Source organism: Pogoniulus pusillus, chromosome 26 (genome assembly GCF_015220805.1).
Source record: "Pogoniulus pusillus isolate bPogPus1 chromosome 26, bPogPus1.pri, whole genome shotgun sequence".
In the NCBI taxonomy this organism is placed as follows: domain Eukaryota; kingdom Metazoa; phylum Chordata; class Aves; order Piciformes; family Lybiidae; genus Pogoniulus; species Pogoniulus pusillus.
The window spans coordinates 19,408,033-19,434,844 of record NC_087289.1 but is presented as its reverse complement, the minus strand read 5'-3'; the positions used below and the strand labels follow the sequence as shown (position 1 = coordinate 19,434,844).

The following is a 26,812-nucleotide window of genomic DNA, read 5'->3' as shown; positions in this document are numbered from 1 at the left end:
CTTGTATTAAATAATTTGTAGAAAAGGGCACTTTTATCATGAGTTAGGTCTCATTCCTACTGAGAGGAAAATTCTTGTGCTGCTGATGCACTGCATCCAAACTTATTTAGCCAGAGCAATTGAATACTGTTTTAGTCATATAACCATATGTGTATGTGTGTGTATATATACACACACACACATAATTAAAAGTATGCTCTCAGTAGATGGCCTCATTAAAGTGCAGCTCAATTACTTTATTTTATGGTGCCTCTATGTATTGTTCTTCTTCATGTCCCAAAATAATGCACTAGTGATTGCCATGGGTTTTTTCCAGCACATAATTGTGTTTGAATTTAAAAAAAAGTCAAACCTAGCCTGAATTTGTGCAATTTCAGCTCATTACTGTTTAGGGAACATGTGGGAGGAGAGTCCATCAGCTGAGGAGGAGAAATACTTCTGATGAAGATCTCTCTCAGCAAACCCTTATTTTTCTGGGGAGTGAGATGTGTGAGTTTGAGTTTTGTGGTTGGTTGCTTTGGATGTTTCTTGTTGTTGTCTTTGCTTTATTGATGGGAAACTTGCACCAAATTTACTTAAGTTTATGAAAGCATTTACAAATCATTACCTCCATTTTATTAGAACTCTGTTTCTAAAGCATACTTATCTGGGGTCACCCAATTTCTGTTTACTGCATCTGTATGCAGAAACCCTTTTTTCACACAAAGTGTAAATGAGATCTGGTGCTGGAAAAAAGAAGTCTCCATGATTTCAGAGGGTGAGAAATATCTTCAGAAGTGAGCCCATTTTCCCAGAATTTCCCATCTCCAGCTTGACCCACTCTGTAACTCCCTTCTGTTAGTACAAATGGTTTTAAGGGCAGTTACACCCACCTGTTTTTCCAAATAGTCACTTCCCCTCTAACCTAATAAGCTTCTTTCCAATACAGCTTCAGGCCCTCCTGCAGATATGGCCCAAGCTGCTGCCTAGAGAAGCGCTGGAATTGTTGGATTTCAATTACCCAGACCAGTATGTCAGAGAGTATGCAGTGGGTTGTTTAAAGCAAATGAGGTGAGTATGTATTTACTGCAGCCTCTATTACAAGAGGGATGTGGAGATGCTGGAGTGTGTCCAGAGCAGGGCCATGAGGGTGCTCAGAGGCTGCAGCAGCTCTGCTGTGAGCATTGACTGAAAGAGTTGGGGCTGTGAAGTCTCCAGAAGAGGAGGCTCTGAGGTGACCTTCTTGTGGCCTTCCAGGATCTGAAAGGGGCTACAAAAAAGATGGGGAGGGACTTTTCAGGGAGTGCCAGGACTGGGGGGTATGGAGCAAAGCTGGAGCAGGGGAGGAGATTCAGATGGGATGTAAGGAGGACGTTGTTGAGCATGAGAGTGGTGAGAGGCTGGGATGGGTTGCCCAGGAAGGTGGTTGAGGCCCCATGGCTGGAGGTGTTTAAGGCCAGGCTGGCTGAGGCTGTGGGCAGCCTGCTCTAGGGTAGGGTGTCCCTGGGCATGCCAGGGAGGTTGGAACTGGCTGATCCTTGTGGTCCCTTCCAACCCTGACCGATTCTATATTGTATTGCTTCATCAGGAAAGGATTTCTGGGCTGAAAAACTGCACTTGGTTCATTTATAGGGAAAAAAAAAAGAACCCAGAGAGGAAAGATTTAAGGACAGACACTGCCTGCCACGAGTAGATGTAATAAAGTGCTCAGATTTCACTGTCAGCCAAATAAAAGCTTATTCTGACATCTTGTATTCAATGATGCTCTTTTGCCATGTTACTAACTGAGCACACCGGTATACCTCTGTCCCACAGAGGGCTTTGTGGAGGGCAGAGCAAGAGAATGTAAGAACTCATTAATAACAAAGGGAGAAAATCATTACAGCAGTTGAATACCATAAAAAATGGCACAAATGCCACCTGGCAACTCACGCTGCCAGGTGTTGGCTGTGTCATTTAACAGAAATGTAAACTGCAGCATAGAATGAAAACCCAGGGAATTACTGATTTGTTCTTCACAGTAGCCTTCATTATCTGCAGTTCTTACTTTATTACATGAATCTTTGCTCTTTGCTGGAGCAAGATTCCTATGACATTATCCTGTGCAGCATTACTGCACATTTCCTGTCCTTGAATCCTGAGTTCTGTGGTGAGCAGTTTAATGAGGGATTTTTTTTTCTCCAATGGTCAAGGCTAAACTTCTGAGTTAGGGAAAAAAAAACCCCTTTGACTTCTTTCAAATGCAAACAAACAATTTAGCTGCTGGGCTGCCCTAATACTGCTGAATTGTTGCACCTTTCCAGAATTCTTAGTTCCGACAGTGAAACTAAATTCTCTTCAGCTGCACATCAGAAAGTGGTCTGCTACTTTCTTAAAAAGGCTGATGAAGCTGTCACCTGCAGGTGATGCTGTCAGCTGAAATGAAAACAGGAGGCAGAAATAAATGTCACACAGTGTAAAACAAAGGCTTTGCCAAGTTACTGACGTTTTCCTGTGAGATGGAGAAAATGAGAGATTAATGTTCGCCCCTCTGAAGTCCTCAGGTGGTGGACAGAATTTCTGCTTGTTTCCTTGTCTCGTGGGCAGAGGGTTTGAATTTTACAAGCTTTTCATAAGAGGAAAAATACTCAAATATAAGAAGGCAAGGAACATTGCAGAGTAAGGTAATTGTCAACTGTGAGAGTTTGGGTTTTTTTAAGAGAGGACTGTAGCCTTTTCTAGAAAATTAACAGAATGATTTTTGTTGTGTCAGAATATTACTTGAAGCAGAAAATTAGCATAGAGGCTTTTCAAATGTGTGCTTATGAACTGTGGCTGGATACCATTATTTGCACTTCTAAAATGCAGTAATTTGGACACTGTTTGGTTTCTTATCTCCTAAAAACCTTCTTGGTGTTGGTATGATTTAAAGAAATAATGTAAAACCCCCAAACACAATTTTGGTGATCATGTTGCAGATGTCTTAACAAATTAATACCTATTAACTGTTGGGTAGTAAACCTTTAATGTCACACTAATTGAACTGCTCTTCTCTCTCTTTGTAAGCTGAGCGACTTTGATTGGTATCTCAGTCCTTGTCAATGTTCACTGCTTCTGTGGTTCCAAAGGTCCTGCTCCTCAATCAGGTTAAGTGATCCAAGGGAGCCACTGCGGAGTCTGAAGTAATTTGGCATGATTAATCTCCCTGATACTTAATCAAGCACTTAGGCTGGTATCTTGATCTTCTAAAAGCCTATGACAGAATACCAGATTTTAACTTCCAGGTTTGAGGGCCTTGAGGTTGTGTTAGGTATATAATTTACTGCCCATTTGGTCAGCCTGGCAAGTGTCCTAAGCTGCTATTTAAATATGCACATGACTGAAACAAATCTGCCATGGTTGGGTTTGTCATAGTCACCTGAATTTCTACAATATCATTAGTTTGGTTATGCTGTTACTAACTGCTTTGTGTACCTGATTCTAGTGATGAAGAACTCTCTCAATATCTTCTGCAACTTGTGCAAGTCCTGAAGTATGAACCTTTTCTAGATTGTGCTCTCTCCAGGTTTCTGTTAGAGAGAGCTCTCGCTAACAGGAGAATAGGACAGATGCTGTTTTGGCACCTAAGGTAGGAGGGGTTTTTCCCTTGTGTCTTTCTGAACTATTGAGCTTGATTAGGACTTCAGAAATTGTGTATCAAATGTGACTTCTTCAGCAGTTTTCTAAATGAGCTGTTATCACAGTCCCCTACAAATCCTCTTTCTGTTCCTCACCTTTGGCTCTTACAGATCAGAGCGAGCCTGTCATTAGAAACACAATGGCATTCAGTTTGGAATCTGCCATTTGACAAAAGCATTCTAAGGTTCAGCTCTATCTGATAAGTTGGGTTTGCTTTGGCTGCTTGTGCTATGAAAGCAGAACATTCAGAGCTCTCAGTTGGGAAAAGTTCATATTATTACTGAAAGTCTAGCAGAAAATAAAAGCAGTTCTGTCTGTCTTTGCTGCTTCTGTTGATTAGTTCCACGAGTGGCAGAGGCCTTGCAGAATGGGCTATAGGTTGATTTTGTCTTCAAAGTGTGCTGCAGAGGTACAGGCTGGCAGGCGAGGAAGCCAGTTGTGTTGCAGAACATTCCAAATCATTCCAGCTGTAGAGCTTCATTGAGGAGACATTAGAAGGCTGCTGTATGAAGCAGCTGGGTTTAGTTTGTTCATCTGATGTTAAACAATTCTGTTTTCTTTAAGTGGCTCAGAGGCATTTTAATGACAATTTCAGTGCAGAGAATGGGACATGAATGAAGCCTCTTGTGACTGCTGCCTGTCTGCGCTTAGCATGCGGCTCCACACTGATGCTGTGAGTGCATGGCACCCTCACTGGAAAATTAATCCCTTCCAGAAATTAACACCAGACCAAAAAATGGATATTAAAGCCTGGTTCTAGCACTGGTCTGATACTAGAATTGCCAGAGAGGTGCTGGGTTAGACTGGAGCTGAAGTTCTTGAGTGTGAGAGTTCTTGAGTGTGAACCCTGGAACAGGCTGCCCAGGGAGGCTGTGGCTGCCTCCTGCCTGAGGGTGTTGAAGGCCAGGCTGGATGAGGCCTTGAGCAGCTGAGTCTAGCTGAGAGGTGTCCCTGCCCATGGTGGAGAGGTTAGAGAAGATCTTTTTGATTGAGGCCTTGAGCAACCTGTTTTAGTGGGAGGTGTCCCTGCCTATGTCAGGGGGTTGGAACTGGATGATCCTCGAGATCCCGTCCAGCCTAAGCCCCTCTGTGATGTATGTAACTGCTTCTAAACAAAAAGAGCAAGCACTGCATGAAGGTGTTTTGGAGGATGGTTGGCTGTGGTGTAAGCTTCAGTGGTTTGTTTAAACGTGTTCTCCAACAGGAAAACTTTGGCTTTTCCCTTACAAAGGTTGAGGACACGTGGTTTAGCATCAGCTCTGGTGGTCACTAGCACCTTCCATGACCCAGCTGTACTACTTTCTCGAATAAAAGAGGTTCCTGGAAGCAGATATCCAGTCCCTGCCTCTCAGCATTGCAGCCTCCAGCCCAGTCCTGTGCCCTGAAGCAGGTGGCACGTGTTGAAGCCAGCCTGTCCCCCTGGTCTCCAGCACATAAGCGTTCTGTCATTTCAGACATCTGGCTTTTTGTTCGTCTGCATGACCAGGAGGTGTCTTGGTGTTTGCTTTTCCTTTGGTTATTACTGACTAGAAGAATGCTGATCTGCAGGTACTGTGGTCTGATGACGATACTTGTTTCCTCTTACAGGTCAGAGGTTCACATACCTGCTGTTTCAGTGCAGTTTGGCTTGATACTTGAAGCTTACTGCCGAGGAAGTGTTGCTCATATGAAGGTGCTTGCTAAACAGGTACAGACTTCCCTTACCCTTTAAATCTTGACTTATCCTTACTTGTAACTCACATACTTATTCCATTGCTCCTGTGTGGCATATTGGTTACTGTGAGAAAACCCATCTGTTGGGGAGCAGGGAAGAGAAGGAAGCTTGAGTGAGACAGAGAAATAAAAAGGCTGAATAGCTGCAAGATGGAGCAGTCATCCCTGGCACAGAAAACAGCTCATGGGTAGGACGCTTGTTTTATAGAGTTCCAAGATGTGCAAGGTACTTCCAGGAATGCACAGTAGGCTATCTGGGTTAGTAACTGAAGAACAGTTGCTGTGCACTTGAAATTCATGAGCTTAAAAAGCCCCAGTAAGGGCAGCACGTTCAGTACTCACCATTACGTGCTCGGTTGGACTGGATGATCTTGGAGATCTCTTCCAACCTGGTTGATTCTGTATGATTACTCTTTGTCTTAATGGATCCAAGGCTACTTCCCACAGCTTTGCTTCTTGTTAAAGGTGATACAAACCTCTCTGTAGTTTTAACATAGTGCTGCCTGGAAACATAAGTGTTGAAATAAACCAAATACTCATTTTAGACTTAATATAGATGTGCTGTTAAAAAACCAAAAGACTATTTGCTTCTAAATGACCTAATAAATGTATCAGCAGCTCTTTAAGAGACACAAATCATTTTTGCAGCCCTTAATGTGAATTTAGCCAGTTAATTTAGACAGTGGCCATAAAAATCTTTGAAAAATGATCTCTCTCTGGACTTGATGTGTTTGCTGTATCAAGCCACAAAGATGAGCTCAGCAGATACTGGTCTGATGAGTGTTGTCGTTGTTTTGATACTGTCTCCATTGAAACTATGCCTTGAGAGGCATATGGAATGGGAGAGCAGTGTTGTGCTCTCTATTCCTGTAGTTCTCAGGATGGGGGAAAGACCATCTCTACGCATGTGTGCTTGTTAGTATTGTCAAAATCATGAAAAGATTAGGTGATGAAATGCTTTTAGCAATAGACCTAAGGTCAGGAAAGTTTTGTGCGCTTCACAGGAAACCAATGTCAGCACAATCAAAGAAGGGGCAAAAAAATTCCCAACTGTGCAAACACGGAAGAAATTCAAAGTAGAAATACTTCAAAAAGTTCCTGTTTGTACAACATAGGTTCCATTTTGTTCCCTGCTCACTGATGTTTGTACAGCTCCTAGAATAGTGGAAAAGCAGAGCACTTTTGGTTTTGACAGATGGCTGACCTGGCAGGTCTCCACTGCCTCACTTTTATAATCAAACCACGTACAATTTCCACAGCATCCTGCCTGACAGGGCTCAGTCTCCCTGTAGAAGTGGTAAGTTTTGACTCAGCACCTTGTTCGTTAGACTGAAGCTTCCTTGTATAGAATTCAGCTTTTGTCATGATTGAGTTGATGGCTGTTTGCTAGAGAATGTGTGTTACTGAGCATGTTAACTCTGGCCAGTGCACAGAGAGCTATTTTGTGTTTGGCTGACAAGTTGCTTAGATGGAGATGCAATGTAGAAGTTGTTTTCTTGCTTGTGCTGGTATCTAGGTTTGGTACTGAAGGGCTTTTCTCTGTTAGCATAATGTACTTTCAAATCACTAGCTGTTCTCTGAGATGCTAGGTTCCTGTAGAAAACTATCCAAAGTAGAAGAGGGGGGAAAAAGAAGTAAAGCTCACCTGTATTGACTGCAAGTACTTACCTTGCCTTGTTACAGCTTTTAAGGTAACAGCATTGCTTAGACGAGATTGTAACTTGGAGCACCTTAAGTAATTAGCGTTTACGTTATGGCTAACTTCAATAGGACCTTAATGAGCAGACATTTGAAACTCCTCTCTGTGGAAGTTAAGTGCTTGTAGTTGTGTATGTGCAAAGTGTCCGCAAGCAGTGCTGTGGCTGTGACTAACTGAATGTGCGCAGCGAGGTAACTGCATCTGCAGCTCGTCTCCAGTAATGCTCGATTGTGGTACAGGTGTGAAGCACTCGCTGTGTCTGTTGACTTCTGTATGGATAGAGGCACCTATGTTCCCTGCCTTGCTGGATTAGTGGACCAAAGTTGTATTTTGAAGAAAGACTTTGTGTAAATGTATCATTTCAATGTCTTGCTCTTATTAACAGTCTTTGTTTCCCCCCAAATACTAAGTCATGTTTTATAAGGTGACCATAAGCTCAGGAGCTTTCATCCCCATAGTGTTTATTTTTAACTTCAAAAAATGGGATTTCTAGGATGTGAGGCTGAGGGAGCTGGGGTTGTTTAGCCTGGAGAAGAGGAGGCTCAGGGCAGACCTCATTGCTGTCTACAACTACCTGAAGGGACATTGTAGCCAGGTGGGGTTGGGCTCTTCTCCCAGGCAACCACCAATAGAACAAGGGGACACAGTCTCAAGTTGTGTCGGGGAGGTCTAGGCTGGATGTTAGGAGGAAGTTGTTGGCAGAGAGAGTGATTGGCATTGGAATGGGCTGCCCAGGGAGGTGGTGGAGGCACTGTCCCTGGAGGTGTTCAAGAAAAGTCTGGATGAGGCACTTAGTGCCGTGGTCTGGTTGACTGGCTAGGGCTGGGTGCTAGGTTGGACTGGCTGATCTTGGAGGTCTCTTCCAACCTGGTTGATTCTATGATTCTATGAGTGGTCTAGAGAAGGCTGCTCTCGTACCTTTTTGGAGATGCCACTTTAATCTCTTCTTTCCATTTGTTAGAAGTTGTAGAATGAATTCTTTGCTTCCTTTCAAAACTGGATTTCATATTACATGTCAAATCAGAGCACTAACTTTTAACAATAAAACTTCCCTTCCAGGTGGAAGCCCTTAATAAAATGAAGACTTTAAACAGTCTAATTAAGCTGAATGCCATGAAGCAAAGCAAAGCAAAAGGAAAAGATGCAATGCATACGTGTTTGAAACAAAATGCTTACAGAGAAGCACTTTCTGACCTCCAGTCTCCTCTGAACCCTTCTGTGATCCTTTCAGAGCTGCAGTAAGTTAAGAGTCAGTGAATAAAAATCTGCTGTAGCTTTTGCATGGAAACAGTAAAGCAGAAACGCCTCTGTGCTCTAACTTCCTTTGGCTGTGCTGTTCAGCAGATAGGCTGCCACAGGGAACTCTTTCTGCAGGAGAGAAGGTCTGTTGGGAATCTGCCTAAGGTTAAGCTTTCAGTTCAGCTAGAATGTTTTTGGAGTCTGCCATGAAACTTAACACTCTCTTAGTCAATGCCTTACCATAGCTAAATATGTTGTGATGTAAGCCTAAATGTGTATTAGGCTGCATTCCTGGCTTCTGTTTATAGCAATAAGCACAAAAGCCATGAAAAGTTTTAACAGCACTTAAAGCCTAGAAATTGGCTGGAAAGGATATAAGGAAAACTGTAACCTCTAAACATTCAGGTGCTTAGTTTAAGCATTCAATGTGTGCATGGCAGCCATGGTATCCCAGCTAGCAGATACGTTCATGGCTTGGTAAATCCATAGTGTAGAAGTAGAACAAAAGCAGAGAGTTAACAGTTAACTACTTCCAAACTTGAAGTCTGCATGTTTTGGTGTGTTTTGAACGCTGTTTAGACCTCTTCACTTAACTTACTCATATCTTACTAAAACTTTGGTTGTATTTTCTGCTAGTGTTGAGAAGTGTAGATATATGGATTCTAAAATGAAGCCTCTGTGGATAGTATACAACAACAAAATGTTTGGAGGAGATCTTGTAGGGATCATCTTTAAAAATGGCGATGGTAAGCAGAGCAAAAAAAATGTTCTCTTTTTCCTTCTTCATTCCTGCCTTTTCACTTGAGCTGTATCTCTCTGCATGGCAGAGTGCAGACATGTTTTAACATCAGCAAACACATTAAGGACCTTCTTCTGACTTGCAAAGTTTAGACATGATCAGTCACAATGATCTAATTAGGATAAGCCCCTGTTTAACCTGTAGACCTTGTTCTTTGCTGCTTCTTTCTAAAGGCCTTATAAGCAGTAGGGAAACTGAGCAGGCAGTTTCACCCTTTCCTTGCAGATCTCCGGCAGGACATGTTAACGCTCCAGATCTTGCGTCTGATGGACATCCTGTGGAAAGAAGCAGGCCTGGATCTGCGGTAAGGATCTCTGCAGGGCTGCCTTGTTTGGGTGGAGAGTTCACTTTTAGCAGTAAAGCTTTCCTGTTTTTTAAATACCCTCCCTACTGTCCCCTTTCTAAACACCTGTATGGATGCCCAAAGGTTTCAGTTGTAGCCAAAGTGAACAGGCTATCTTACCTGTGTTACTTCTCTTTGTATTTCATTCCCTAGCTGGCCCTCCTTGCCAAGTAATTCAGATAGGAAAAGTGTGAACAGAAGTAATTAGGGGAAACTTTGGGGGGGTTGTTTATTGTCCCCAAGAGTACTTTTCCTGGTGCACCATATCTGTTGTTGTTTACCCAAGTTGTCATGCTGAATTCCACTGTTCTCTTACGTAGTTTACTGTTTCCATCCCTTGAAATGTACAGCATTGTGCGAGGGCAGGAACCAGTTCTGTAGTTAAGAGTCCAGCAAGCAGATTTTGTGCCTTTTGTTCTTGTGTGTCTGTGACCTTTACAATGGGAGGCATTTAGTAAACTCATGTAACAAACTTATCTACTGCTGGTCTCTAATTTTCCAAACACATGCAGAACTGGGGACTCGGCAATTGTCAGAACTGCAGCTCTTAAGTTCAAATCCACTTCCACAGGAGAGGTAAAGATGTAGCACACAGATCTGCTGGGGATTGCTTTTGGAATACACCACCAGGGTTCTCTAGTAGGTGGAATTAACAGGCAAAACCCTCTCTAATGATTAGGTGGCTTTAAGTTCTGATAGTTGGAGAGTGAGGAAGTAGAAGGCTTGAGATTCTTCATAATACAGCTTCACTGTCTGGTTGAGAATGACCAGAGTTGTGGAGTGCATGTTGTGGAACCTTCCATGACAGTGCACAAATACAGAATCTTCTTCACAACACTTTGTAACTTCTCTTGGTCTTTTTTTCTTGAAGACATCCATAGTTTGTGCTTCCCTGGCCACAAATAAATGTATTGCTGTCCAAATACATTTTATACTTGTGATCTGTTTCCTACAGAGTTTGGCAGAGAAATGTCCATCTTGTGTTAATTACACAACAGACTTCACAAAGATGTGGGTCTTGGGAAAGAAGTGTCTTTACTTCTCTCCTAGGAGTCCTGCTGCATGCAGCAAATGGCGATGGTTGGGAACAGTCACCATGGATTTACCAAGAGTAAACCATGCCTGAGTATTCCAAAGTCTCTCTTTGAGGAAGGGAAAGAGTAGTGGATGTCCTTACCTTCACTTTAGCGAGGCTGTTGAGTCCAGCTGCTACAATATTTTTGCCTCTTGAGCTAGCAAATTACAGACTGGATGGGTGGACAAGTAGGTACTACGCCTGCAGGCTGATGACAAGCGGATTGTCAGTGGAGTCTATATGAGGGCTTGTACATTCTTAGCCTTGGCACTGTCCTGCAGCTAGAGACTTCTGTTATTTGTGTATGTAAGAAGAAACACTTCCATCTGGTTTATGATTACCCTCTGCTAATCTCAGTTACTGCTTGTTTTCAGCTGTGGTTTTGATCTGTGGTAAATAGCAAATAGTCATTCAAGAGTAAGAGAAGATTCTGTAGTGAAATGGGGTTGACAGGAAATGTGATATATGTAGAGTCACTGTCAGGGAAAAATGTGTTGCATCTTCCTTAAAAGGAATGTGTTGCACTTCCTGTGCATTAGTTCTAACCAAGCCTTTATGAAGTCAGTGGAGAAAAAGCAGAGTGTGCTAGAGTACAAAGCAGGATTTTATGGTATTAAACTTGCCCATATTTCATTGTAAAGCTTCTGGTTTTGCTTCCTTTGGGCAGGTTTTATGAAGTTGTAAACTTTCAGTAGAAATAAAACCTCATAAATGGAATCATTCTGTTATGTCAGAAGTAATCTGAAAAGAGTCTTCTAATTTGCTCTGCTGCTTATGCAAAGCCACTCCTCTCAAAATTGAAGCAATAAGTCATTCCAAGATACTAATCACTGGTGGTGTTCCCCAGGGATCAGTGCTGAGCCTGGTCCTGTTCAGCATCTTCATTGATGATCTGGACAAGGGGATTGCGTCCAGCATCAGTAAGTTTGCAAATGACACCAAGCTAGGAGAAGCTGTGGATCTGCTGGAGGGTAGGGGAGCCCTGCAGAGGGACCTGGACAGGCTGGACGGGTGGGCAGAGGCCAATGGGAGGGATGAGATTTAACAAGGCCAAGTGCAGGGTTCTGCACTTTGGCCACAACAACCCCAAGCAGCACTACAGGCTGGGGACAGAGTGGCTGAGAGCAGCCAGGAAGAGAGGGCCCTGTGGATACTGGTGGATAGTAGGCTGAAGATGAGGCAGCAGTGTGCCCAGGTGGCCAAGAGAGCCAACAGCATCCTGGGCTGGCTCAGGAGCAGTGTGGCCAGCAGGACAAGGCAGGTTCTTGTGCCTCTGTGCTCAGCACTGCTCAGGCCACCCCTTGAGTGCTGTGTCCAGTTCTGGGCTCCTCAATTCAAGAGAGATGTTGAGGTGCTGGAAGGTGCCCAGAGAAGGGCAGCAAGGCTAGGGAGGGGCCTGGAGCACAGCCCTGTGAGGAGAGGCTGAGGGAGCTGGGGGTGTGCAGCCTGCACAGGAGGAGGCTCAGGACAGAGCTCATTGCTGTCTGCAACTACCTGAAGGGAGGCTGTAGCCAGATGGGGTTGGGCTCTGCTGCCAGGCAACCAGCAACAGAAGAAGGGGACACAGCCTCAAGCTGTGCCAGGGGAGGTCTAGGCTGGATGTTAGGAGGAAGTTGTTGTCAGAGAGAGTGATTGGCATTGGAATGGGCTGCCCAGGGAGGTGGTGGAGTTGCCATCCCTGGAGGTGTTGAAGCAAAGCCTGGCTGGGGCACTTAGTGCCATGGTCTGGTTGACTGGCTAGGGCTGGGTGCTAGGTTGGGCTGGCTGAGCTTGGAGGTCTCTTCCAACCCGGTTGATTCTGTGAGTCTATGCTGTCTAAATGCATGAAGCCACTGTGAGTGAAGGAGTTTCCAGCATTTGGAAAGCTTGTTTCAGAATAGTGGAGAGAGTTGTGGGGTTTTAATTTCTTTATTAGTTTATTACTCAGGTCTCTAGGTTGATGCCTCCTCCTGTGTAACCTAGTTTATTTAAATTACGAGCCCCACCACTTTTGTGTAAATAGCAATGAACTCAACTGTTTTTTTGCTGTAGCCACTTTTTCCTCCTGCTGTGAGTAGTTCTTTTATTGCTGTTTACACCACACCTTAATGGGCTTTGTGAACATCTTCAGCGACCATTCTCAAGTCCCTCTTTGCATTCATTTTCTTAATAAAACACTCTTTGGATGTCAAGAAAACATTTTTCACACCAGCATCATAGAATCAACCAGGTTGGAAAAGACCTTCAAGATCATCCACTCCAACCTAGCACCCAGCCCTGGCCAGTCAACCAGACCATGGCATCAAGTGCCCCAGCCAGGCTTTACTTCAACAACTCCAGGGATGGCAACTCCACCACCTCCCTGGGCAGCCCATTCCAATGGCAAATCACTCCCTCTGTGAAGAACTCCCTCCTAACATCCAGCCTAGACCTGCCCTGGCACAACTTGAGACTCTGTCCCCTCATTCTGTTGCTGGTTGCCTCCCTTCAGGTAGTTGTAGACAGCAATGAGGTGTGCCCTGAGCCTCCTCTGCTCCAGGCTGCACACCCCCAGCTCCCTCAGCCTCTCCTCATAGGGCTGTGCTCCAGGCCCCTCCCCAGCCTTGCTGCCCTTCTCTGGGCACCTTCCAGCACCTCGAGGAGCCCAGAACTGGACACAGCACTCAAGGTGTGGCCTGAACAGTGCTGAGCACAGGGGCACAAGAACCTCCCTCATCCTGCTGGCCACACTGCTCCTGAGCCAGCCCAGGATGCCATTGGCTCTGCTGCCCACCTGGGCACACTGCTGCCTCATCTTCAGCCTACTCTCTACCAGCACCCCCAGGTCCCTTTCTTCCTGGCTGCTCTCAGCCACTCTGTCCCCAGCCTGTAGTGCTGTTTGGGGTTGCTGTGGCCAAAGTGCAGAACCCTGCACTTGGCCTTGTTAAATCTCATCCCATTGGCCTCTTCCCACCCATCCAGCCTGGCCAGGTCCCTCTGCAGGGCTCTCCTACCCTCCAGCAGCTCCACACCTGCTCCTAGCTTGGTGTCATCTGCAAAACATCTTTGTATAGTCCAATGTCCTTGCAAAACAACTTTCTTACCTGCGTATTTTGCTAAGCATGACTTTTTTGTAGGAATACTGAGGTATCTCAAAGAGAAACATCCTGAGGCATTGTTGAGTGCAGCCCTCCAGTAGATAGGAAGCTTGTCCAGCCCAAGCTGTGCACCATTTTTTCAGCTACTGCAATTCTCTAAAACTGACTTCCTTGTAGAAAGATAGTTCTGAAGGAGGTGCTGGTGTCACATTTATCATGAACTGACAGTCTCTGAGTGGTTTCGTTTTGCTTGCCTGTGAGGAGCTGTAATGCTCCATGTTTGAAGTGTTTTTATAAGGTTAGCAGTACTTACCTAAGTCTTACTTGAAAAACTTCATTTAGATTCTTTGAGCTCATTTCAATTTTTTTATGGAGCTCCTGCTGTTGTGCTTGGAACCACAAAAGCACACAACATCAACCCACACAGATAAGTGCAATTATAGACTTGTGACTTGTGCTGCTTATGGAAAGATTCCTTTGAGTGATTTATGGGACAAGGTAGGAATGTGAAGAATAATAAATTGTCCCTGGAAGTGTATGTTTGCAATGAGGTGGTTGAGTGTGTGTAAAGTTGAGCACTGGTTTGAGGGAACTTTGGATAATTTATGTCATTATAAATAGGCTGTGAGGAAACTGATCCAGCATTTAGGGGCAAGGACAACCTCTGGCAGCTGTGGAATCCCAGATGAGGCATTCTTTGGTTGCTGCCTTCCCAGAAGCTTAGCTTGTGGTTCCAGCCTCGGCCACACACCATGCCTAGCAAACAGGAATAGTGATTAGGAGACATCCAAAATGCTTTTCCTGACTAAGGCATTTTTTCAAACTCTACAGAGGAAAACCAAAAAGTGACTCTGATTGACAAGATTTGTCTTAAAAATGAAAAGATGTAGAAAGGGGAAGTTCCTGGAGAGACTGGAAGTTCTATAATTGGCCTCTTCCATTTATTTATGTAACTGGGAGCATCTTCCTTCCTTTCTTTCTCTCATAGTTATGATTATAAAATCAAATTCTGAGATTGAGGCAGGGTTACATCTCGTGTCTGTCAGAAAGAGAACACCTGGCACAGCTGGGAGACTTTGTTATCTTCATATTTACAGTCTACATGCCTCTTGCTTGCAGTCTAAATGCCTCTTGAGAAGAGGCAGCTCTAAAATCAATACATTAACAACAATGGTAATGAATTCTTTTACCACCTTCTTCAGTCAGATGTTGTTAGTTTGCTTCCTCTTGGTTGGGTAAGAGGCATGGTGTCAGATGAGAAGGTAGTGTCAAATAGATCTGCTCTCCCAAAAGACAGAACTTAATAATTCCATATCAATGAGTCTCTCCTTCTTGCCCTGGGGTCCTTCGAGGCTCTAGTTGCCCTGAACTGCTTTCCTGTTGCTTTCTTCTTTCCCTTTTCTGGGTGCAGGGTAGATTTTGTGCATTTCAACATTTTTTTCCACTACAGGAAGCCTCATAATGCTATTCAAGGCTTCTTGCCTGTTTCCACAGAGCAAAAGTACTTGCTGTTTGCCCCTCTCTTCCAATCAGTAATATCTTGATGTGAAGAGATTGTGCAGCTTCTACGAAGCATGGATCAAATGGCAACCAATATGCTGTCAACAAGGTGTTTGGGTTAGGGTCAGTTTCCTTACAACTGGGCTGCATTCTGCAGTCAGCTATGGGTAGAATCTTAAAATGAAATCTTAGCCCTGTCTGTGTCTAAAGCAAGCACAACATTCCCAGTGAGATTTCTCAGCTCTGGAGAGGAGCATCAAATATATATACTCCAAAACTGAAGGGGTTTGTTTAACTAATAACTGATTTATCTCGTGGATGAGCTGGCCTCTTTCACACACAGTGTGTTTTCTTGCCTGGGTTCCCGTGTGTGCATTCTGACTGAACAACAGGGCTAGGCCATGCCTTGTATCAGGAAAGGAAATAGGTCTATATGGGGGTATTCAGCAATGCACTCCAGCAGCTCCTTCATCCTGGGCTGTTAGTGGATGCATGACAAAGCACACAACAGAGTGCAGCTTCAGATGTGAACTGCGTCTGCTTCTCAGCACAGACCGAACCAGGAGGGAGCAAAGACTCACCCCTGACAAACACTGCACTGCTCTGTCGTTTCACAGAAGGCTAGAAGAGACCTCTGAGATCCACCAAGCCCAGCCTTCCACCCAACGTCTCCATGTCCTAGTGTGCCACATCTGCTCAATGTTTGAACACCTCTGAGGATAATGACTCTTAATTGTCCTTCTGTATGACCAATACATGTCTCCACAGAGGAGCATGGCATCTGCTTACTCAGGCGTGCTGTGGAGTGTGCAGTGTTGCTGCTCGTAGGAGAGTAGTCTGCACATCCAAAGGTATTTCACTACCTATATTACAGCATTGAAATTGTGTTAAGGGAGAAGTTAGTAACAGAACAACAGAAAATCAACAGGATTTTGACTGTATTGAGTGACCCCTGCTGTGGTAAACTGTCCTAAAAGTACTCAGTGCCAGGTTACTTTATGGACAGCTCGAGGGAGTTCTCCTGAGCACTCTTTCATTGCACTACCTATTCATGGTGAGCTTGCATTGCATTCACACGTCTCCTTTAAGATGTGTGAAGTCTGATGTCAAGTGGCTGTGTGTGGATGACATTGGAGTTCATGGACATACTGAGAAGTGCATTTGTTACAGGTATGAAGAGTAAAGAATGTCATAATTTTAAAACCATTTACCTGCAGTTACAGAGAATGCAGGGGAAATTTAGGCTGGAGGTGAGGAGAAAGTTCTTCCCTGAGAGAGTCATTGGACACTGGAATGGGCTGCCCGGGGAGGTGGTGGAGTCGCCGTCCCTGGAGCTGTTCAAGGCAGGATTGGACGTGGCACTTGGTGCCATGGTCTAGCCTTGAGAATTGTGGAAAAGGGTTGGACTTGATGATCTATGAGGTCTCTTCCAACCTTGGTGATAGTGTGAGACTGTAATTACCAGGGCTGGGTATTGTGTTTGCAAAGATACTGCTTTGGAGACTTAAACTGTTGAAATTAAATGGTATTAAATGGAGTGAAAAGAATGTTCTGTCCTGCCTAGGATTGCTGTACTGATCTGTCTCTGGTCTTTACTGGCATTAAAAAGCAGGGAACATAGCCTGCTGACAGATGTTGAAGTCAGAAAGACCAGGATGAGATGGAAAGGGCCCAGAGGATTTGTCCCCAACTTGACTCCTGTCAAACTGTCTCTCTGACAAGGATGTTTTTTCCTCCAGTTGTAAGCACACAGCCCTCAAGGGGCTGAAGGCTTTCATCATTGCTTGCTTTTGAAGGGGAAGTAGTTGGACATGTGCCCAGTTAAGCTGCAAGTAGGGTGGGTCAGAATGCCATGGACTAAGGCCAGCGTGCACTTTAACCTGGCACTCTTTGGCTTATGTTTGCCATGTGGTGATAAGGATGGGCAGTGCTTCCTGGTACCGTGGGCACTGCTGTTCGGTCATACTGCACAGGATACCCGCCTCTGCTTTGTGAGGACCTTCTGGTCTTGAGAGCTGAGGGCCTTCACTGGGAAGTAGATTAAATAGATATGGGAAGAAGGCTCCAAATCTTCTTATTGCTGTTGTTGTTCCAAATCCTCTTGTTTGGATTTTGAAGTTGTGTTCTCCAAATACCCCAGTGCACGTGGTCTCAGTCCTCTTTGCTGCTGGTGAAGAATCCCCAAGTAGGCAGTTGTTACAACCTGTGCTGCTTCAGTTGTGTGCTTCATAAACGAGGATAGATCTACCAGCAGTGCTTTTGCTCTGTATATGTATACACAGAGAGAAATGGAGGCAGGCCCAGCAGTTTGTTACGCAGCTTTGTGAGTGAGCGAGAGTGCCCATAGCTTGTGCACTGCAGTTAGGTGTACCTGGGCATCCACTGTCTCATACGTGGACTCACCACCAGAACTGATAACCTGAGGTGCCTAGCAGCAGAGCAGGCACCTCTGTTTGGGACATGGTGCCTTTGAAGAGCTTGCTCTAAGTTTCTCTGGAATACATTTAGCTCCTCTCTGACACTCTGTTTAGCACTTCAAGCATCTGGAGTGAGGAAGGGGTTTGGGAAAAAACCATTCTCTGTTCAGACACATCTCTTCTTGATTCACATCTTTAGCTGTGGTGCTGTTACAGAGTAGGCACAGGATATGGATTCAGAGGGATATTCTTGTACATCAGGTTGGTGTGCTAGTTTGAAGCTAGCTAGAATGTTTTGGTGAGAAGGATTAGATAACAGTGCTCATGTCTACTTCACTCATAGGCTTGCTGAGAGGTATAAGAACAAGAATCCAAACATAGATAAGGGAGTTGTTCTTCTTCTGCTTGGGAGCTCTGAGCTGCATGTCTCTCTAGCCTCTCTGCCGTCTCTCTGATTAATCCTCTTTGCTTCCTAACCCCCTGGCCAAACCTCCATTCTTCCTTGGGACTGGGGTAAGGTTGAAAGGGGTGGGAGAAGGTGAAGGGCAGTTGGGAGCCCCTCCTGGGGACTCAGATTTCTGGGAGGGGAGCTGTGTTTCTGTAAAGGATGTACCACTCTCTTTCATTAGGTTTCTTCAGATACAGTAAGAGTCAGAAAACATTTTTTAATGTTTATATTTAAAAGGATTTCTAACATTTGAAGCTGAAATAGGAAGAATAGGGCTGAGATCTGTAAGATCTTTTCCACAAATAACTTAATCTAGAATGAACTCTCTCTTCCCAGAGAGAGTGATTGGCGTTGGAATGGGCTGCCGAGAGAGGTGGTGGAGTGGCCGTCCCTGGAGGTGTTCAGGCAAAGCCTGGCTGGGGCACTTAGTGCCATGCTCTGGTTGATTGGCCAGGGCTGGGTGCTAGGTTGGGCTGGCTGAGCTTGGAGCTCTCTTCCAACCTGGTCAATTCTAGGACTCTGTGATTCTATGAATGGGAGTATAATTTACAGTCTGTTGAGCCACCAAATTACCAAATGCAAACAAAGGGCTCCCTCTGTGGTTTCTTCTGTAAAATTGCAAGCAGCTGTGAAGGGGAAGAGTTAAACTTGCTTATAAAATAAACTCCTTTTTAAGATATATTTGTCTGTAATAGGGAAGAATATTGTGTTCTGTGCATTGCTGATGTTTTGACTTTGGCAGCAGTATCCACGTGCTGACCTGCAAGAGTTTGGTGTTGGAGTTCATGTGAGTACTCAGCTTGCTCAAAACACTTCAGAAAATATCCTCACTGTTTGTTTTTAACAGGAGTCTCTGTTTTGTTTCAGGATATTGCCCTATGGCTGTTTAGCAACTGGAGATCACTCTGGCCTTATTGAGGCTGTTTCTAGCTCAGAAACCATTGCTGACATTCAGTTAAATAGCAGCAATGTTGCTGCTGCTGCTGCCTTCAACAAAGATGCTCTCTTGAACTGGCTGAAGGAATACAATTTGGGGTAATTTCCACAGTTATTTTATCATTCATAGTAATGTACAGAATTGCCTGAACTTTCTGTTACAAAACAGAGTTCAAAGAGTGGTGATCAATGGTGCTAGGTCCAGCTGGAGACCTGTAACCACTGGAGTCCCCCAGGGATCAGTGCTGGGGCCAGTCCTGTTCAACATCTTCATCAATGCCATTGATGAGGGCACAGACAGAGTCTGCTCAGCAAGTTTGCTGCTGACACCAAGCTGGGAGGCTTGGCTGAGACAGCTGAAGGCTGTGCTGCCATCCAGAGAGACCTGGGCAGACAGAGCTGGGCACAGAGGAACCAAATGAGGTTCAACAAGGACAAGTGCAGAGTCCTGCACCTGGGGAAGAATAACAAACTGCAGCAGTACAGGCTGGGAGGTGACTGCTGGAGAGCAGCCCTGTGGAGAGGGACCTGGGGGTCCTGGTGGCTAACAAGTTCCCCATGGCACAGCAATGTGCCCTTGTGGCCAAGAAGGCCAAGGGGTTCCTGGGGTGTTTTAGAAGGAGTGTGTCCAGCAGATCAAGGGAGGTTCTCCTCCCCCTCTACTCTGCCCTGCTGAGACCTCACCTTGAATACTGTGTTTAGTTTTGGGCTCCCCAGTTTAAGAGGGACAGAGATCTGCTGGAGAGGGTCCAGTGGAGGATTACGAGGATGATTAAGGGGCTGGAGGACATGGCTGATGAGGAGAGGCTGAGGGGCCTGGGGCTGCTTAGTCTGGAGAAGACCGAGAGAAGATTTAATAAATGTTTATAAGTATCTGAGGGCTGGGGGTCAGGAGGGGAGGACAGGCTCTGCTCACTGCTGCCTGGGATAGGACAAGGAGCAATGGGTGTAAGTTGCAGCACAGGAGGTTCCAGCTCAACACAAGGGGGAACTTCTTTTCTGTAAGGGTCACAGAGCACTGGCACAGGCTGCCCAGAGAGGTTGTGGAGTCTCCTTCTCTGGAGCCTTTCAAGGCCCGTCTGGATGTGTTCCTCTGTGACCTGGGCTGGATTGTGTGGCCCTGCTCTGGCAGGCAGTTGGACTCAATGAGCTCCTTGGGTCCCTTCCAACCCCTGATATCCTGTGAGCTGTGATTTCGGTACTGCCTGGTGTGTGGCTCTTCTGGCAGGTTTGTTACTACTAACTTTTCTAGTATGTGAAGTTCTGACTCAAATCAGAGAGTGCCCTTGGGATTCAAACAGTGATCCTGCTGAAGTGTTGGCCGGTGCAGCGTTTTGGCTGCCTGCTGTTGAGTGCAGGGTTTGGCAGACCCAGCACACCCACCCAAGCAAGCCGTGGCAGTCCAGGCTCTCTCTTGTTGCCTTTCACAATATTTGCACTTTTTCTGTTCTCCATAGCTCCTTTTGACACTGTTTTCTCTCAAATAAGTCTAGTTTGCTTCTTGTTTAGCCAAGCAAAGTGCTCTCTGAGGTCAGGGCACGCAGCGAGCGCTGATGCTGTTTGCCTTTGTGCTCACAGGGATGATCTGGATCGAGCCATTGAGGAATTTACGCTGTCCTGTGCTGGCTACTGTGTAGCTACTTACGTCCTGGGCATCGGGGACAGACACAGTGACAACATCATGGTCAGGAAAAACGGCCAGGTAAAAGTCTTCTGTTCAATTCCTCTGCCTAGGAAACTAGCAAAGGCAGAGAAGAGACCTTTGCAGTGTGAGTTTTGCCTCCTGTGAGAAGGCTGCAAAGCTTGCCTTTGGATTCTGAAGCGAGAGAACGGGCACGGGCTCCTTGAGACTGGCTGCAGGTCTGCTAGCTTTGCTCCTGACTTCATGTGGGAAGCCCTTGGACATCAGACTGCTGGAGTGGGTCCAGAGGAGGGCCATGAAGATGATCAGAGGGCTGGAGAACTTCTTGTGTGGGGGACAGGTTGAGAGAGTTGGAACTGTTCAGCCTGGAGAAAAGAAGGCTCTGGGGAGACCTCATTTCAGTGCCTGAAGGAGGCCTACAAGGACAGTGGGAAGGAACTTTTCACAAGGGCCTGCAGTGAGAGGATAGGGAATGGATTTAGATTGAGACTAGGTGTTATGGAGGAGTTCTTTACAGTGAGTGTGGAGAGTCACTGGAGCAGATTGCCCAGGAGGGTCATGGATGTCCTCTCCCTTTGTTCAGGGCCAGGCTGGATGAGACCTTGGGTGCCCTGGTCTAGCAGAAGGTGTCCCTGCCCACGGCAGGGGGGTTGGAACTGAATGATCCCATGCTATGAGTCTGTGTTGAGCCTCACAGGCTCACCAGCAGGTTCATCTCTCTTTCTGGTATTCCCAAGGAGATGTCTTTTGGCAGGTATCAGCTTACACCTGAGATAATCTTCTGTGGCAGTGGTCACTTGTAAGAGCATGGATATTTTAGCACTGACTTAAATAAATCCTGAGGTGTTTCAAAACTGAATAACCCTGAAGGGTTGAAGCTGTGGAGAGTAGCTGTGGAGAGTTGCCTGTTCTTGAAAGCAGCATTCCATAGAGATTTTCGAAAAGCAAAATGTTCCACTGCAAATATTAACTTTCACTTCTGTTTTTTTGGGGGCTTGGGGTTTTTTTTTAGCTCTTTCATATAGATTTTGGGCATATCCTTGGAAACTTCAAGTCCAAGTTTGGAATTAAAAGGGAACGGGTACCTTTCATCCTCACCTATGATTTCATTCATGTTATTCAACAAGGAAAAACAGGGAACACTGAAAAATTTGGTCGGTGAGTATTGGTTTTGGTCTCTTCCTTTCTACCTCTGGTGATGATTTCCAGCACACCAAGAAGCTGTCTGGGTGTGTTTTGCTCGTTTGTATTTGTGTCGAGGCATGCTACACGCATTTACTGTCGTACCCGAGCTAGAGTGTGGTGGGAAGACCCAGTTCTTTTTTGTCTCCTTTTCCAGGAGATGGCAGATTCTTCTTTTGACTTCAGCAGCACTGGGCACTGGGGAAGGATTTGGACCTGACACTTAGGAACATGCCTTAGTGGTGACCCTTCAGTGCTGGGTCGAGGGTTGGACTGGATGATCTTTGAAGTCTCTTCCAAATGGATGTATTCTGTGATTCTGTCATTTCACAGAGTGTGGTAATTCAAGTGAGAGGAAGCACTGGACTTAGAAGCTTCTGGCCTTGCTGTCCATCAGTGCACATTCAGTGTGCTCGTCGGCCCTGGCCTCACTTAGATGCTTAGACAAATACAGCAATGTGTTCTTAACCCAGCATTGGTGGATGCCCCATCCCACCGTGGGTTGGAGAGATACCATGCAACATGAAAGCAGATGACAAGGGAAGGCTGCCTTCTGTGCTCATCCCTGTTGAGGTGGAGTTTGTTTAGCCATTGGGTGTCACTCTCCCCACCTGTCAGTAAAGGCATTCAGAACGGCTTGCGCTTGCTTTATTGCCAGTTCTGACAGGAAGAATTTGGAGCCAGAGATGTGAAATGGAGTATTTAAGAATGGCTTGATAAATGTCATGGCTGCTTCTGGCAGAAGCAGCTGTATGTGTGTTGGTAGTGCTGTCTCTGGGAGGCATGGAGAGCAATTGTTAGTAAGCTCTGTCTCTCCTGGAGAGTACAGAAATCAACCTGTGCAGCTCCGTTTTTGAAGCCGTGAAGGCTGTTGTGGAGTTGTGTAAATGGCAGCAGGATTTCACTTGAAAAGCATCTCAGAAGGTAGTTTACTCTTTGAACTATAATTTATGATCTTAATATGAAGGTTTCTTATCATTTCCTCCATGACATTTACGGATTAGAGGCTGGACAGTGGCACATTCTGGGGACGCTGAGCGAGTTCTCAGGTGCTTGCACGATGGGTTTCTATGCCAGATCTGGCAATCAGTTCAGTTTTGATCGTGAAGAAATTGCCTTACAGATGTGAGCTGGATTGGTTGGACAGCTCTAGAGCTTCTGTTTTTCCTCCCTAGGTGTCGACAAGTCATCGGTATGTTTCACCTAGCGTTCTCAGGGGGATTGGGCACTGGCACTGCCTCTGTCATTTGTCACTCTTTCTGAAGAGCAGTGGCCTTTAAAGCTTTGGGCTTTCGTACCCATGGTTTGAAGGCCTGATAGAGAGGCATGGGATATTTTGTGGGAGTGCATCAAAGGTTCTGTAGGCAGCTCTTGCCCTTTCTGTTACTGTATCCCTGCAGTACATGTGTTGGACCAGATAATGGTTGTTGAGAGTCATTGCCCATATTTGCCAACTGCCTGAGTTCTCTTGTGTGTCTCTGTTGCATGTGCTGTGTGGGTAACACGAAGATTCCGGCAGTATTGTGAAGAAGCTTACTTGATTCTGAGAAAACATGGGAACCTATTTATTACACTCTTTGCACTGATGTTAACTGCAGGGCTCCCAGAGCTAACCTCTGTCAAGGACATCCAGTATCTCAAGGTAAAGTAAGAAGTGCAGCTCAGCAGCACTTAGCATTTTTCCAGGATGGGAATTTTTGTTCTAAGATGAAGACATTTGAATTGTTCTCCATTTCTCTTGAGTCTTCCACCTAGTTCCCAAAGTCTTCCTTTCCAGCTCTATAGAACAAGGTCTATAGTCAGTATCCTAGCAGCCTAAGGAAACTGTGAAAATATGTCCCTCTCAACCATTCCATAATGAGTTCAGCTTAAATGTGCATCTTAAATGTTGTCAAAGAATGGTAGGGTTTGGAAGGAACTTCTGGAGATCTCTAAGCCACACCCCTCTACTAAAGCAGGTTCACCCAGAGCAAGTTGGCCAAGATCATTTCCAAGTGGGTTTGCAATTTCTCCAGAGAGAGAGATTCCACAACCTGTCTTGGCAGCCTGGTCCAGCAGCCTCACAGGAAAGATTTGTCGTGTTCAGATGGTCATTTTGGGGATGCTTTACATCTTGGCTCGTGCATATGCTTAGACTGGTAAAGGTGAAAACTAATTCGCTTAGTTCCTTAGTTATATCTTGAAACTCAGAAAAACACCACTGATGTATGGCTCACTGAATCATCAGTGGCAGAGTGTTAGAACAGAAAAAGCAGACTGTGATTTCCTTTGAGAGGTGGAGGAGGCCTTACCTGTGCTCTTAACGTTGCTAACAGCACTTGTTTTGCTGTCATCGTAGGACTCTCTCGCCTTAGGGAAGAGCGAGGAAGAAGCACTAAAGCAATTCAAGCAAAAATTTGATGAAGCACTGCGGGAGAGTTGGACTACTAAAGTGAACTGGATGGCTCACACTGTGCGAAAGGATTACAGATCCTAGAAGATTTTCACCTTTGCACTAACCTGAATGTTACCTTGAGAAGTGTTTTTGAAGGGAATCTCTAGTAGGGACCGACAAAACTGACTTTAAATAAGAAAGAGAAGAAACAACAACGAAAAGAAACGGGCTGAAAAAATTCCTGAGTCTTTTGCACTCTGCTTCTGAATGCTTGATTCCAAGACACTCTACGAACAGTGACCATCCTGGATAATCAGTTCCTGCTGACTTTGCACGCTGAGAGCTACTAGGCATTTTAAAAAGTTCATTGGTACTTTATGGAAGTGTAAATATTCCTTTTTATACGTTAGGGTAATGTACTCTAACATAGTCAGGAGGCTTGAAGACCTCTGACAGAAGAGTTCTTTGTTTAAAGTTGGGACTTGAAGAGTAAATTTCTTTCTTTTTTTTGGTATTTACTCCTAATCTGGCTAAAAATGACTATATTGTGTATATTTTTCATATGAACTGTGCCCTAGCGACACAGATGCATTAATTCTACTGTAAATAGCAACCACAATAGCATTGTACCACAGGGAGCTGCTTAATGTCTTATACTGCTGCCAAAAGAAGAGCAGATACTTGTCAGAAGGGGAGGGGGGAGCAGCATCCAGATGTTCAGGGTTGCACAATTTTGTTCCTCTGACATGACACACACAAAAGAAGCCCTTCAGTAACAGGGAGGTTAGGCTGACTCCAAGCATGCCTGAGAATGCCTCATTGGCAGCGGTTTCTCGTTCCAGGGCCTCTGGTGTTGTTTTCTTTTCACTCTGGAAGAGGCAGGTTTATTTCAGTTTCGGCAAGAAGCTCCTTGCAGCCTTACACTGAAGTTCACAGCTCAGATTCGTTAGCCACGCACGTGGAAAACTTTCAGGAGCCATGCAACACATCCTGATTTCTGGAGCATCCATACCAAAAACGGCACCTGTGGAAAGGCAGGTGCTCGTGGGGAAAGATCGTTCCACGCCAGGGAGGAGTCGCTCCTCTTTTCTTGTTCTATTTATTAAAAGCTTGCCCGAATCTTGCTTTACCAAGGTATATATATGTTGGAGAGGGTTGCTGAAGAAACTGGATTTAATTTATTTAGCCAGGAACCAGGCTTTTAGGTGCTTACATGGAGAGCAGATCTGTTACGTGCAATAGGGAACTGCTGGTTAAAAGATGTGATGTACTGTGTCTGAGCGTCAGCAAGACAGACTTTAACTACTGCTTGTTCTCCAAGGAACACTGGTAGCTCTCGATTCTTCTGGACTTTTGAAAGAGAATTTCACAGAGATATTTACTTTTTGACTAAAACAGTTGTTTTGCATAGAAATGTTGGTTTCTGTAGGAATTTAAATAAAGGTGGGTTTACTTTGTTGAGAGTGATTGATTATGTTTTGTCCTTTGGGGTTTTGTTGTATCTCTTAAAGGTCAGGAGCCTATCAGGAGACAGGATAGCATTTTATGTAGTGGTTTGCTTCTCTTGTCATGGAATCATAGAATCAACCAGGTTGGAAGAGACCTCCAAGCTCAGCCAGTCCAACCTAGCCCCCAGCCCTATCCAGTCAATCAGACCATGGCACTAAGTGCCTCCTCCAGGCTTTTCTTGAACACCTCCAGGGACGGTGACTCCACCACCTCCCTGGGCAGCCCATTCCAATGCCAATCACTCTCTCTGTGAAGAACTTCCTCCCAACATCCAGCCTGTACTTCATCGCCCTTCAGGCTAATCTCTCTGGCAAGACTGCTGTTGCTAGAATATTGTAAGAGTCACAAGTGGCTTGTGACTTAGGCTTGGGTTTTTTTTGTGTTGGGGAGGGTTGTTGTTGTTTTTTGAGGGGTTTTGTTTATATATAGATATTCTAGAGTAGCATTTAAAGTGCACCATGTGGTGCTTTTATTTTTAAAGCAGATGGGAGGAAGGGGAAAAAGAAACTGCTTTGCAGTCTACAGCTCTGAAAGCAACGTCATCCTCTGCTACTTCACAGCATATATACATTTGCAGAAGTAACCATTCCTGGGTTTTGCTGTGAGACACAGCACTCAACCATCTCTGCTATGCCATCCTGTTGAGGAGGACATAACCCTTCCCAGAACTCGAGATAGAATTGGCTGCTTGGGCTGATGTGCAGAGTCTGTGGCAGCAGGGAGTGTGGTGGTACCTTTGTATGCACAGCTAAGAAGGCAAGTCACTTGTGTGTGCCATCCAGGCTTCCTGTGAGGCTCAACCAGTCACTCCAGTCTGTCCTCTAGGTTCCCACTGGCAAAAGTGGAAGAAGTGTCAGTGACCTCCAGATGCAGAAACACCTCTCCTCCGTTCCACCAGGACACTGTGCAGAGTGAGGACATTTTGCCACCTGAAAGGGGAATACTGAAATACTGGTCACATCAATCAGGTCATTATTTCTGTGCTTACTTCCCAATATCCAGCTGTAGTGTTAAAATGATAAGTTAATTTGGGCTGAGTGGGTTCATACTTTCTTCTGAGCCATTGTTTGAGGCCACAGAATGCAAAAGGCATCAAATGGCCAGATTATAGAAGGGGAGTTCAGAGATTTTGTTGGTAACAGTGAGTAGCAATGTCACCTTCGGAGAGGATGTAGCTTTGTGCAGATGTGGATGAGAAATGTGAGCTGCAACTTCAGATGGTTTCATGTTAATTACTTTTCTCC

General features: G+C 45.2%; 1 protein-coding gene across 2 annotated transcripts in view; it reads left to right on the top strand.

Annotated features, from left to right (window-relative positions):
- PIK3CB (phosphatidylinositol-4,5-bisphosphate 3-kinase catalytic subunit beta) overlaps positions 1-25,520 on the top strand; it is an 86,005-nt gene extending 60,485 nt beyond the window's left edge. Inside the window, exons 14-24 of one of the 2 annotated variants that reach the window (XM_064165432.1) lie at positions 947-1,050; positions 3,443-3,586; positions 5,224-5,323; positions 8,108-8,286; positions 8,924-9,033; positions 9,312-9,390; positions 18,793-18,960; positions 20,440-20,563; positions 21,516-21,661; positions 23,195-23,327; positions 24,024-25,520. In XM_064165432.1, the coding sequence (XP_064021502.1) occupies positions 947-1,050; positions 3,443-3,586; positions 5,224-5,323; positions 8,108-8,286; positions 8,924-9,033; positions 9,312-9,390; positions 18,793-18,960; positions 20,440-20,563; positions 21,516-21,661; positions 23,195-23,327; positions 24,024-24,161 (1,425 nt within the window). In that variant the 3' untranslated portion in view covers positions 24,162-25,520. Of the gene's footprint in view, positions 1-928; positions 1,051-3,442; positions 3,587-5,223; positions 5,324-8,107; positions 8,287-8,923; positions 9,034-9,311; positions 9,391-18,792; positions 18,961-20,439; positions 20,564-21,515; positions 21,662-23,194; positions 23,328-24,023 lie in introns of both variants that reach the window. The other variant, XM_064165431.1, reaches the window with a different exon arrangement.
- Positions 25,521-26,812: the final 1,292 nt, after the last annotated feature.